General features: G+C 36.9%; 1 protein-coding gene across 2 annotated transcripts; it reads right to left on the bottom strand.

The window, feature by feature from the left end:
- Positions 1-5,824: 5,824 nt before the first annotated feature.
- On the bottom strand, positions 5,825-9,002 carry hoxb9a (homeobox B9a). Of its 2 annotated transcripts, XR_007958186.1 has the most exons (3): positions 8,442-9,002; positions 6,298-7,714; positions 5,825-5,939 (listed from the first exon to the last, which is right to left on the bottom strand). XR_007958186.1 is itself a non-coding variant. In XM_052038579.1 (2 exons), the coding sequence occupies exons 1-2, from the start codon at positions 8,956-8,958 to the stop codon at positions 7,473-7,475; spliced, it is 759 nt and encodes a 252-aa protein (XP_051894539.1). In that variant the 5' UTR covers positions 8,959-9,002; the 3' UTR covers positions 6,221-7,472. The 2 variants fall into 2 exon arrangements, 1 of the variants encoding a protein (XP_051894539.1); XM_052038579.1 differs by lacking the exon at positions 5,825-5,939 and having other exon boundaries at positions 6,221-7,714.
- Between the last annotated feature and the right edge of the window lie 4,902 nt (positions 9,003-13,904).

Raw genomic sequence — 13,904 nt, forward strand, 5'->3', positions numbered from 1 at the left:
TGTATTGTTATTCGGAATATCCATGTGCAAACATAAGTCTGACCCAAATTAACAGTCTTTTCGCTCTCATCACAGTTTAAAAGTTAGTTAAAATATAACTTATTTGAACGTAAGGTGTAAGTAAAACTTTCGGATATCAATGTCATGATAATCATAATACCCATTAAATTTTTACATGTTCATTAATATCTTTCTACCGATTTCTCTACGACTTAACCATGCATCATTTCCGACCACCTATTAGTGATATTTAAATACAATGTTTTTCTATAAGAATCTCCCAGTATAGCAGGACTTCAGAAGAAAACACTGACGATTTCTTGAGTTGTGCATTTTGATTCAATTCTGTAAAGAGAACATTGCAAATTCCGAGGATATGAACGCACTGGTGCTGGAAAAGTAATACGTCCAAACTTACTGTGTATAACCGTTTGAGATTTTTGTTAGATACCAGGTTATTAACATCTCTCGTGACCTGTGGAATATGGTCAATTGATCGAATAAGGATTTTCTCATGAAAAAGGTTCTCAAATGTATTCACAAATGTAGTATGTGAAATACTTTAAAAACTTGGAAAAAATGATACAATTCTGAAAATATTCACGTTTTTAAAATAACTTGCTTTATAAAGCAGTTGCATTAACCTTCAGGGAAAATTGTTTTAGCGTGGGAATGAATAAATACTATTGTACAGCAGTTTATTAAACGGCTTCTCTTCGAAAGTTTGTCCTTTCCAGCTACCTGTACCTGCCGTTTCTCTGACTCAGATTTCAATAATTTAACTCTGCTTCCTTCTTCCCCACAAGGTTACAGGGCAACTTTCTGATTGTTACAGTATTGCTACTTGCATTTTCAGCAATGCCTCTTACCAGTGTTATTGGCCCATTATAGATTTATTTTCGTCCGCAACTTATCTGAAATGTTAAACATAACGGAACAAATTCTTCGATTTAACGCGATAAAACTCATTTAAAAATTGCAATTTTTCCACAACATAGGCCAACAAGACAACCAATAAGGCCGCGAAATTCGCACAAAAGATACCTGTTTAAAACGCGATCCTCTTGTGACTACAACTGGCTAATTAGATGAAGAATTTTAGAGCCTTTTAGGAAACTGATATCAGACGGCAAAAAAAAGTCCACAACTTGCGAGTGTCCAGCCCGCGAACACCCACGTGATTCTTGTTTTATGTTGAGGTATTGCGGCCGTGACGTGCCTTAGATGGTTCTGGGGTGTTTGGTTAATATTGCGGACTTCTCGATTTCTTGAGTTTTTAATAATTTAGTCTATCAGCCACGTGCATCATTTCATGATTTTGTTTCCAATTTACCGGAAAGTATTAATAAATGCATAAATGCATCTGCTAAGTTTGGCTTTGTGCATTCAAATATTATGAATTTGAAAAGGCAATCTGTAAATTCTTTGACCCATACACACACACACACACACACACACACACACACACACACACACACACACACACACACACACATACACACACACGTGTGTGCATGTGTAATTAGAAGTTCCTGGTACCTATCACAAACGCAATGACGACAATTATTTTTAAATCTATTTCAAGAAACAAATCCACTTCTGCCTACATTGTTTACAGATAAGTTTACTTTTATTTCTGAAGCCAGTAGGCTTGGAAGTGTATAACTACACTTATGCACCACTTGTATATACATAGAAACATGCAGCATCACAGTGTAGTGGTATCTATTATAGGTTAGTGCCGAGACTTCGGTTTCATTTTCCATTGATGTGCCGCTCAATTGCTAGATGGAATTACACAAATAAAACTCAATTAATTGTGTATCTATGCACTTGTGCCGCCTTAATGGGATAAATGTTGGTAATTTAGCGGGTGAATAGCATCACATTGGAGTTTAATCTGAGATGAATAGAACGTGAGCATCATGTACGAAAGGAAGGAGAAATCCTCGAAATCGGCTTGTTTGAAATCTAAAATCGCGTGTTTATTTTTTTGCACATGGTAGACGACAGTAGAAAGAACGGCCACATATATTTACAACAACACCTTTAGATGTGTACTAAATGTACAGAATGATTCTAATTGCAAATTATGAATTACATTTATCTGCATCTCGGTGTAAATTATCAAACAAAAGCGGTTATACTCGGCGCCTTTGTGTTATATTCTGTTTTTTTTTGCTCAAAGTATGGACTTCTGGCTCTCCATGAATAATATATACATAGTGCAGGAAAATGAGAGAGAATAAAAAACAAAGAAAAACTGATAAATAAATAAAGGGGGGGTCAGAAACAGATAAAGAACGGTGTTAATTGAAGTAAAGCTTTTCCCTTATCTTGAAAGAAGGTCCGGTCCTGATGTTACAGTTAGTCCTATTCTGTCCAAAGGACTGCTGTTCCTCAGCCTTTATGTCATAAAGAAAACAGGACTGCAGTTTGGCAGATCAATGTAAAACAGAATTGTACACCTTTTAAAATCCTGTAAACGATTTTTAAAAAACGACACCAATTTGGTCTAGGCCGAAACATGAAGGTCTAGAAATGTCTGGAAGAAATGTTCATGCATTTTGCTTTCAGTGCAAATGTGTGGGGTATGGTTTGTTGAATAGAAGACCAGTACACAAATAATAATCAATACGCCCGAAACAGTCTAGGGTAGATTCAGTGCGGTGAAATGTGAGAAATATAACGGGGCTGAAAGTTCATCTGGAAGCTACGCATCCAGATATGATAATATTCACTTTAAACACACCCTTCAGCCAGTTATTCTCCCATAACATGCGTCGTTTTATAATAGGCGGTTACAAATCCCTCTATTTGCTCGATATTAAGCTGCTTAAGCAACATCTACAAGACCTAATAGTTCATACATTTCCCAAATGTTACAAGCCTCATGATTTCACTGCAAAGGAACAGTCCCTGTTCATTTAATGTCCTGTCGAAAATGGCTGAATTTATTTCTTTCTAAGTTCTTAAGACTTACTAAAGCATCTGACAAAAAAAAAGGCAAAAAGTATGTTGCGTAGGTTACTTTCCCAAACAACATTAGCGCAAAAATTAGCGCAAAACACCTGATTAGAGCAACATTTTAGCAAAAAAAAACTGATATGTTTTGCCTTTTTCTGCGCAACGTGATCGACCAAGAATAAAGATGGTATGTCAGTAAATGTATACTAGTTAAGTGCATAAAGGCTACTGAAACCCGGATTCCTGGACTAATGTACGGTGAATCGCCATGATTGAGTTTGGTGGAACATTGATGCCACCTACTGGAAATGGAGAGAATTATTCCGGATTTGCGAAAACACACAGGGTGAAATAGCATTAGTAAATATGCATATTAGTGATAAAATCTCGCGGTAAAGGATTCATTAGCCTCAAATAGCGGCGAAGGAAAATGTTTTAACTCTTGGTTCCATCGTCTTATTATATAGAGGTGATCAATGCCAATAAACCACATCCTCATAAAGTATTGGAATGGTTGCTTCTAACATACATTCCTAAAAAGCAGTAAAGAAGAGGAACAAGGGGGAAAACAGAGAAAGAACGCTTTGAGAACTGAATTGTCTCCACCTCCAAGGCATTTTACTTTAGAATAATCTGCCAGGCATGAGCGCGGGCTGTAAACACATTCAAAGATTCTGGGCCAGACGTCTCGCCAGAATCTGTATAGCTTTTTATTGCAGTAATTTCTGGCAGCCTGGAAGGGTTAGGAAGTAGAACAAAAGAGGGCGTCGCTTGCTTTAGGGTCAAAAAGCATTTTGGTTTCAATACAATATTCAGCCTGATTTTTCTTTAAAATACAATTCTTATATATTTTCCCTCAGAAATAAAGTTGCATTTTTATTACTTGCCACCTCCAATTGTGAATTTAATTTAATAGGTTCTGAAAGTTTTCCCTTTGCTGTGTTTGTTTTACAGACGTTCAATTCTTAACCTTCAGAAATTTATACCCTATAAACTTTTACAGCGGTCATATTATTTTATTGCAGCACACACACTGAATTTCCTATAATGACAGACAACTTCCTAACTCCTCCTCCTCCAGCACCACCGTGCTAGACTTATTTCTGTTCTTTTTAATGCGGTTGTGTCTCCTCTGTTAGGAAAAAAATATTGAAATAGAAACAATTGATATATTAGTCATAATATACGACATGCTGGTCCTGTAATTATTTTCATCTAGTCTTAGTAAAAGCTGTTTCAAGCGGTCACATAACCACTTTCCCTAATATGAAGGTATTATAAAACATCGAATCATAGATTCAATTTTTAATATGCCCCTGACACATCCATAGCCTTTCCAATGAAACATCCTGAAGCTTTGAAGGTAGCGAACTCGCTTCCCTCCCATTTAATTATACATAGTTTCGTTATCGACAATAAGGTTTTGCAAGTATTATCAAACAGAAATGTCACCCTTCCTGAACACGCCATGGAATTGATTAACTTCTTCATCGTATTCAAATATATATCGTGTGATCAGATTTTTTTTTCATGCGATTGTTTCAAGGTACTTTGAGCAGCATATACAATTTCTTCGTTGAATACAGTTAAATGAAATATCCTTCTTTAATGTTGTGGTGCAGACCCGCATGTTAAATTTTATAGAGTGTTTCAGTAACAATTCTGAAACATTTTGGTTTGGGACTACGTTTTGCGATAGGTAATTAAATGTATGGATGTAGCAGATACCAAAACGATAGTCAATTTCTTGAAGAAATTTATTTTGCTCACCATACCACTCTTGCCTATTGTACAAAAAGCACATGCATATTTATATACGTCTGCGAGAAATATGCATCATGAGTATGTATTTATTATACATGTATGTATGTATGTATGTATGTATGTATGTATGGATAGACAGCTAGTCATGTTAATGGAATATGCATATATAGAGCAACAAAGTTTTCCATATGAATTCCTTAAACTTGCGAAATGCGCAAAAAGCGGCTTAAACCCTTTGAAAATAAATATTATTGAAATGACATCTTATTAGTTTGGAAATTTAACTTATTTAGGTCGGTTGGCCGGGTGTTACTTGCCACTATGCAATTGAAACGTACAAGTAAATCTGTAGGGCACAGATAACGATATTTTCATCCTAATAATGTATATAAATTCTCTAAGAATATATAATCCACCTTACATGTAAATACGTGCTATTTTACATTTGAATCCTTCAAGCATTTAATTCTGTTCCAATAACCCTGATGCTTAATATTCAGCATGTAATAAGTACTGAAGTTTCATAGTTTATGGTATGAATTTGACAATAAAATATATAAAGTAAACAAGATATAAATGCGGTTAAGATTGCTGTTTGCACTTTCTTCGGCGGGGAGTTAATTAATCGGTCAAAACACATCAAAATAGTGAATTCTTCAGATCCCCTACTGATAAAAACATTGAAAGTAAATCACATTCCGTATTTTATTTATGTACTAAAAGCTTTCGGCATCGACTCCGAATAACGTTTCTTCATATGACTGAAGTATTTTTATCTAGCTGTCTTTAGGGAAACACTTCGCCTTGTTTTTTTTTGCGCTTCTTCCCAGTAGCTGCATGCATTCTCTGCTCTGTGCTATTGTACTGACTCTTCGCCATTGTGTCCACTGTGGTGGAGAATTTATTGGAAAAGCTCAAGAACTGCATCATAAAATTACTGAGAGACACCATGTCCGAGGCTGCGGTAGAAAACACGGTCGTTATCTCCAATTATTTTTCCGTGATTCATTGGATCAATATTTGCTGCTTCTGAGATTCTAGGAATTGGCTTTAGTTTCTTCGTTCCAAATAAAGATTTTCCATTCCCTATTTTCAGATGTTTTTTAAACTTACTAGACCAATATAAACATGTTGGCTTCTGGCTATTTTAATGATTCTGGTTCAGGCCCAAAGAAGGAGTCGTGTTTGGAACCAGTGATGAGCAAGGCCTGAAAAAGAGACGCAAGGTCATGCGGAAACATCCAATTTCCATTGATCAACAGCATTTTATTTTGCAGTATGTTTGTCATACATTCATATATTTTCATCTATTGATTGTAGTGTTAGGTGCACAGAGAACGGTGGGTCCATTTTTTTACATCATACAGTTGATTTTACCTCTTATTATTTCTATCATTAATAATATTAAATCACATTAAATAGTGCAACCGCGCGCTGCTGCTGTTGGACAGTCCCGGAGGCGGGGGGGGGGGGGGGGTGGGGGGGGAGGGGGGTGGTGGGGGAACAATCTAAAAGTAAGGGCCACCCAGATTTGGGGTGTTTATTTCAAATAGTTGATTCGATTACCTTAAATGTAAAATCTGCACAAACCTACAAAAGTCCGAGTATAAACACCAGCTCCACACCGGACAGAGACATAAAGATAAGCAGAAATATTTACAAGTTGCCTTCTGGAATGTTTTTTTTAAACCACAGTTTATCTCTTTAAACTGAACCATTTGTCAGTCTCCTTCATTGCATCTCGGTGGATAACCATAATCCGGGTAACTTTGTCAGATTATTCCCATGCAGCATTTTGTTTCTTAAATGTTACGAAATCCTACATAACATATCGTTAATTTTTCATCTCGACCACATTTGTCGTGCTAAGTACTAAACCCTTATTTTAAAAGCCACGTGGTAATAGTTACCCAGAGATATACAAATACTTAACAAAGGATACAGGCAGCTAAACGTGACAATTACTCATTTAAACTTTGGGGGTCTGGTTATGCATATTAAACCAAAACACGACAGGCCCAAACTCACCCAAACACACAAACTAAAGTCTACAGAAATAGAGATTGTAAAGTCCATGATCATTCGGTTTAAATAATAATCACAATTCCTTGGAAGAAAGCATATCGTCAAACCAAAGTGATGGAGGGGGGCGGGGGGGGGGGGTCGGGGAAAAACACTAACAAAACAACCGCAAATTTGATGCGTTTAACAATGTATTATAAACATTCACTTTTGCATGTAAACAATTGATAGTTAGTCGTGTTAAATCACTGCAAACAGAAAAGATTACAATATATATAAAATCAATCGTAGGTTAAAGACCCTTCCCTCAAATCGTTGCTCTGCAGCGCGGTCGGCCACAAAGACCATCACCAAAAGATTCACAGAAATTGCAATAATTTATAAATAACCTGAAGTTTCTTTTAAAACCCTCAAGACAAGAGAACAGAGTAGGAATAAAAGCTCGCTGATCTTTCTGACTAATAGTGTGATTGAGAATGAGAGGAAGTTGTATCTCTTAATATCCTGCAATAAAATCCTTTACACGTGACTCTATTCCCTGAATGAATGCACTAAAATGTTCGAAATAAATAGCCGAATTGCTTGATGTTAAGACCTTGCATTCAAGCTATTCTTTGTTGTGGAAGGGTGGTGATTTTCTCTGAACTACAGTGGTTTACGGATATACTGCAGTGAAAGCAATAACCGGCTACGCGCTAAAGTTTCATCTAAACAGCTCGTCACTCGAATTCCTTTACGTGCTCTTTACTGAGTCTTTTCATCTTCATCCTCCTGTTCTGAAACCAGATTTTGACTTGTCTTTCTGTCAGGTTCAGAAGACGCGCCACTTCGTGCCTCCGCTCTCTGGTGAGGTACATGTTGAACAGAAATTCTTTCTCCAACTCCAGGGTTTGATACTTGCTGTAAGGACATCTTTTTTTCCTTGTCGAGCGAGCGTGTAACCAATTTGCTGAAGGATTGGCTGAAGATGAGTGGAGAAGGAAGAGGAAAGGGCAATCAGACCAGAATAAGAATTGTAACGCGAACCGTTTTCATTAATACACTTCTCACAATGCAATGCGTGTGGGGACATATTCCCCAAACATTCATGAACCTAAGAACTGTGATATCGTGCCTGTGTTTGGTCATATTCCTAAGTGTCAGTAAGTTGCATGACTAAACTGCAAACCGCTGGGCGTCTACTGAAGGATTAGATTTATTTTGGGTTTTTTTTTCTGTTTATGACCACGTTTGCAAATTGGGGCGTAAAACTAAACGGCGGCAGCAATGCATAAATTTTTCTCCCCCCCCCCTCTCTCTCTCTCTCTCTCTCTCTCTCTCTCTCTCTCTCTCTCTTTCTTCTCTTACTCAATGGCTTCACACAATGATTTGCCACACATATTTGCTTACCCTTCTTCAGAAGACTGATATAAAAAGTGGGGAAAATAACAAGGGGAAAACGTATAATCAGTCATTTATGTCTTTATTGCCTGCTAGAGTAAGGCCGTCGTTAAAGGTTTGCAGGTGGTTACTTGTGGAACCCATAAAATAGAACAGAGTCGCATAAAATAACAAGCATTATAAAAATCAGTTAAATACGTGTGACTGTACTGGAGACAAACTGACTTTAATTAGAACCTTATTTCAGTAGTATTTCCCAAACCATTTTCTCTCTGGGATTAATCAAGTGCATCTGATGTCCAACTTACTTTGTTCTGCTGCCTCTTTGTCCCCTTTCTCTTCATATAAGCTGTCTTCATAGCATGGCGCTTTCCCGGAGCTCATGACTTCGCCCTCCAAGGATTCCCCGTGCAATTTTTGGAGTGCCGCCGGTAAGGTTTGGCCGCCGTGGCCCGCGAGGGGCTCTGTTTTCAATGAATCGTGACCACTGGAAGGTATCCCTTGTACGGCTACGGCTCTGGGGGTCGTGTCCAACCAGGACCGCATATACCTGCTCTCAGGCGGGATGGGATGAGACTGGACATATGGATGGTACAAGGTGGACACATTGGCTGAGGGCTGAGGGTACACTGGGGTCCAAGAGGTGCCGAACACGGAAGATTTCGTCTGAAAATTACAAGCAGGGAAGTCGGGATGCTCGCTAAGCCCCGGCTGTCTGGAGACTATATATTGTCCCGAAGTTAACTTTGTTGCAGCTGTCGCTTCGCTATCATGACTTATAAGGGAATCGACAAAATAGTTACTAATAGCACCAGACATCGACATTGTTAAACATCATACACCTCGATTCATTGGGAAATTATATGTAAGACTAGAAATTGTTCTCTGAACTTCTCAACTAACAAAGTAGAGTTAGCTAATATGTTGTGGGCTACCTGCGAAACGATTGGTTAAAGTTTTCATGAGGCCGACAAAGCGACAATAAAACGTAAATCAATCCGCAATGGGGGTTAAACAATTAACATGGCCCCTCGTTTTATATACTTTTAGAGGTGAAATAGTCTCAAACAAGGAATACTACTGCATATAAACATATATAGTGTAAAATCCGTAACAATATAGAACGAGATTCAATTTTTATAAACAGTTTTCAAAGGAACTACTTTGCTTGTTAATTAATCTTATCTCGTGTGACAAATTCTCACACCAGGTCTCATAATCGACAGTCTTATTATTGCTGTTATTATCTGAAACCGATAACATAAAAACCCCGTTGAACCCAATCATTGTGTCAGACAATTCTTGCGTCTTTTTTTGTGTGTTTGGTGGGTGCAAGAAACTAGCGACTTTGGCGGGTTAGAACGCCTAAATTTGAATTAATAATATTTGTTTGAGAATCTGGTGCTGGTAATGAAATACATGTGCTCCCTCCGTATTTAAAACTTTACACAAGAGAGATTGTTGAGAAAGTGTTCATCGCAATCTGTGGCAAGCAAAGACTATTTGTTTTCATCATGCATTAATTTTGACAAAATTCGCAATAGGGAAGCATTGGACTCGATTAATTTAAAGACAACTTATTGTTCTATAACTTTTTCCGACCGTAATATTTTAAAACTCACCAGTACGTTAATGATATTGCTACATATTACTCTGCATCATAGGGTTACTCTATGCGTTTTACTTCCCTAACAAGACTACCTTACAACCGAGGAGTGCGCGAAGTGTGTACCTAAATCACATAGAACCACGGCGAACGAGCGAATTATTGTGAAATGATTTAAATATATGCACAAACTGTTAAAAGTGGTTAATTTAAAGCCACGGTCTCTCTTGTTATCTTTTCTATCTATATTGGGGGCCATCCTTTCCGTGAGAATGAATATAAAAAAAGTTATTTGAATCCGGAAGCTGGAGAGAAATTATGAATGAAAATTTCGAGATCCCGTTCGTCCTTATTCAAATAAATACTCAAATAAAGGCAAAATTCAACGTCAAGTGAGGATTTATATTGGTGGGAACTCCTTCGGCCATCCAACTTATCGTACCACTTTCATTATATCACTCATTCTCCAAAACTAAAATTGTTTAACACTGTTACACATCCATTAAGAAAGCTTGCTGGAATAACTAGACGGGGTTGGATTTAGCTGATACAAAGTCAAACCGCAGGACAAATTATGGTGAAGGCAAAAGATTATGTGGCGAGCTGGTTATATGCACTACAAATCATTTTTTTTGCCAAACTTTGATTTTATAAAACCTAACCTGCATTTTTCAATACTAACATAAATCCATTTCAAATATACTAACATGTTCATTTGATTGGACTCCGGTACCATTTAGTTAATATTTATATCTTAAAATTAGAACCGTTTTAACGACTATGAGAATTTCAATGGCCTCCATTGGAAAAACTACAGAAACTAACCACAATTTAGGGTAATATCTGTATGTTCGTTGATATGATAATTACGACTTCACCAATCTTAATCCAGAAAGAATCTCCCATTTTAAACCTATTCTTAAATACATGAAGAGCCTGATTGAATACTGAAGAAAGAATACTCAAATATTTGAACAGATCATTATAAAACTGAATCTATATACTGCTTAACATCCTGTGATTATATTTGACAATCTGCATCAATTTGATTATAATTTAGCATTGTGATTCACTTGTCTTGTGAACAAAACTAACCTCATTGTTCTGTCATCTGTACCCTCAGTAGAAAGGTTCATTTTTCCTCCACGATACTTTCAAAAGTTCAGCAATAAACTTCAGAAAATAATTTGAGAATATTTTCCACTCAGCGACCGCTTGGTTTGAATTATTATTTAAAAGAACGCCACTAAGGTGTTGGGACTTAAGTTTCAATTTAACGTGAATGTTATCTAGTCTAAGAAATAGCTTTATTTTCAACAAATAACTTGTCCAACCAGAACCATTGTGCCTGTAACTTGACATAAAATGGATGTTTGAATCAGGATTAAAAACGTCATACATACAATTGAATGATGAATGTTACATATCTTATAAAATAAGAGGTTCATCTTATCTGCAATCTCTTTGATCGAAGCTAGGGAACAAAGCTAAAATCTGTACTTCATTAATTGAATTGTAATTACACAGAGTGTTCTTTTAAGAGATTCAGTTCATGGGTATTTTTTCCACTGACAGCAAAAATAGGTTTCTAAAATAATTATGCTTCCTGAAGTGCATCAAGTGCGCGGACTGTGAGAACATTAAGTTATTTTATCTGTAAAAAATTAATTACTTTTTCTGGTCATTCGAAGCATGGGGAGATACACATTCGTATTTGTAGGGGCCTTTTTATGATGAAAACCGCCAATCGGTCAGGCTATTGTTGTGCACATGTTAAAAAGCAGCTTCAAGAAGACCGGCTAACTCAAAGCGATAACAAAACACTGGCGTAGTCGGAACTATGAAATTCTAGATGTATCATTGGATTTTGCAAATCCTCATTTTACAAATACGATAATTAAATGTACAAAATGTAATTTAAAATCTTCATATCGAATAGGCTTTCGCTATTAATAAAGTTTAAAAAAATGACCACTCGAGACAATTACGAAAGACATTTTTCTGTCATATGTGGCCAGTCAAATATGTGTTCAAATACTAAAAGTAACAGTGTCCAAATGAGAGAACGGAGGCGACTTTTTAACTTGGGAAGAATGAGAATGGGCCGCATTTTAACGATATTGGACAGTGAAAGGACAAAGAATTTTATGGTTGCGTTTACAGTATAAATGCCCGTACACCATAGCCGTAAGAAGATTATAAGCTTCAATTAGTGCAAATCAATGGACATTTTCTGTACGTTCCAAAATGAGAATGTTATGTTTTAAAGCCTTTTTAAACCACATATCCAGACCACTGCCAACCAAAAATGGCGATTGTCTCCGGCAACAGCAGCAGCATCATGAATAAGAAAAGTCTTGACGTTCGGGGTCGCTGCAGGCCATTGGGGGTGGGAGCACAGCATTTGGAGTGAAAGAAAGAGGTTGATCTCATACTTAAACGTGCCAGAAATTAAGCCATTTGCTCCCGGCTACTGGCACACTGTGCAATGCTACTAGTTTAAATGAAGTTTTAAGCGCCCGGCATCTTCAACAATGACGAGTTCCTGCTGTTTCCCTCTGCTTGGTACATTTAATAATGCACTGAACGTAAGCAGATGAGAAGGGAAAACAAACCAAGCTCGTTTGTATTAAATAGTATTCAACATATGAGGAAAGGAGGGGCATACCGTTATAACCCATGGCTGAACTACATATAAAGTCTAATTGATATTAACATCCTTTATTGTAATTCTCTTCTATAAGCACTCGGCGGGCTAGGTGCCCCCACGAGTGTTTTGAGCAGTAGCTGATACTAATTTTGCAGGCGCACCACATTGCAAACTGACAGTTCATGTCGACGAATTGTGGAATAGTCAGAAAAACTTCCTTTTAAAGAACAAAATGTGAATTAATCAAACAGGAATGTGACGATAGATACACTAAACCTTCTTCATCAGGAGAAAATGGTCCAATCTGAGGCGGTATCATCTCCTTATGTAATTGGCTGCCTCCATTTAAAAATGCTGTGGAATAGCTGGATATCCCTAACTGGGGTAATATAGACCTGCCTTTCTTTGTTCAATATAAAGTTCTGAACAATCATTATCACTGATTGAATAATATTCATGTTTGAATAAATTGTATCACTGGAAAGTAAACTATCAATACTGCAAGACTGCAAGCATGGTTAACTTGTGACTCGTCGTGTGCAACACGTTTAGCTCTGTGAACTGATATGTTAAATTTGTTTTGCTTAAATTATAAACTAAATCTGATCAAGTTACCTTATGAAACAAACCCAATACACTATAAAACTGATCATGCAGTTTATCTGCTCCTCTATTCTTTGCTGTTACTAAACCCGGAAATAAATTATTTTTAAAGCAATGACTGCACAGATACGACTCGCGAACAATCTACCCTTATTTGCATTTCCATGTGTATACCTTTTCAACTACCTGTATATCATTGATCTGCCTATCCACGACGCTAGATCTTTAGGAATAGAAAAGTTAATCCAAAAAGTCGTCTTTGCCATTGTAACGCAATTCTAAAACTATATATTAAGCTCTGAGGAAAATGTAGAGAATTTGAGCGGTTTAAAATGTTGCCATGTTATTCGTGCATGTGATTGCACAGACATCACGTTACAATCTATCCACGTATCATACATAGAGGCAATTAGACAGTCTTATACTTCAATTAATCTTCAATAACCATCCGCACGGCGTTGCTGGTGTCACCATATATAGATATAATTTCTTCGTAGCAAATGCCAGAGATTCCACTTTTTAATTAAAATCCAAAAGTTTGCGATGACAATAACTGGGGTAATTCAGGCAGTTTCTTGTCACTGCGATCAAACAGAAGCCCAACAACATGAAACTACCTAAGTCACTCAACAGTTCAATTTCGCTGGCGCCAAAGTCTGGACCTAACGAGTCGAACAGTAAAATAAAGACCAACGTTGCGAAATATGCTTTAGCTGGGTATGATTGTTTAAAACTCAAATACTAAAAGTAAATATGTATAAGAAATATGATGATTAAATATCTCATAGTCAATAACTGCTGAGAAATTCCATCTATTTTTAATTATTCCAACAGGATAGACCGCACCATTTTGACCTTGCTTTGTCTGTACCATGCAAATTTCGGGAAAAGTAGCTACAAACTTCACTACAT

The sequence above is a fragment of the Pristis pectinata genome, chromosome 25, assembly GCF_009764475.1.
Source record: "Pristis pectinata isolate sPriPec2 chromosome 25, sPriPec2.1.pri, whole genome shotgun sequence".
Lineage (NCBI taxonomy): Eukaryota > Metazoa > Chordata > Chondrichthyes > Rhinopristiformes > Pristidae > Pristis > Pristis pectinata.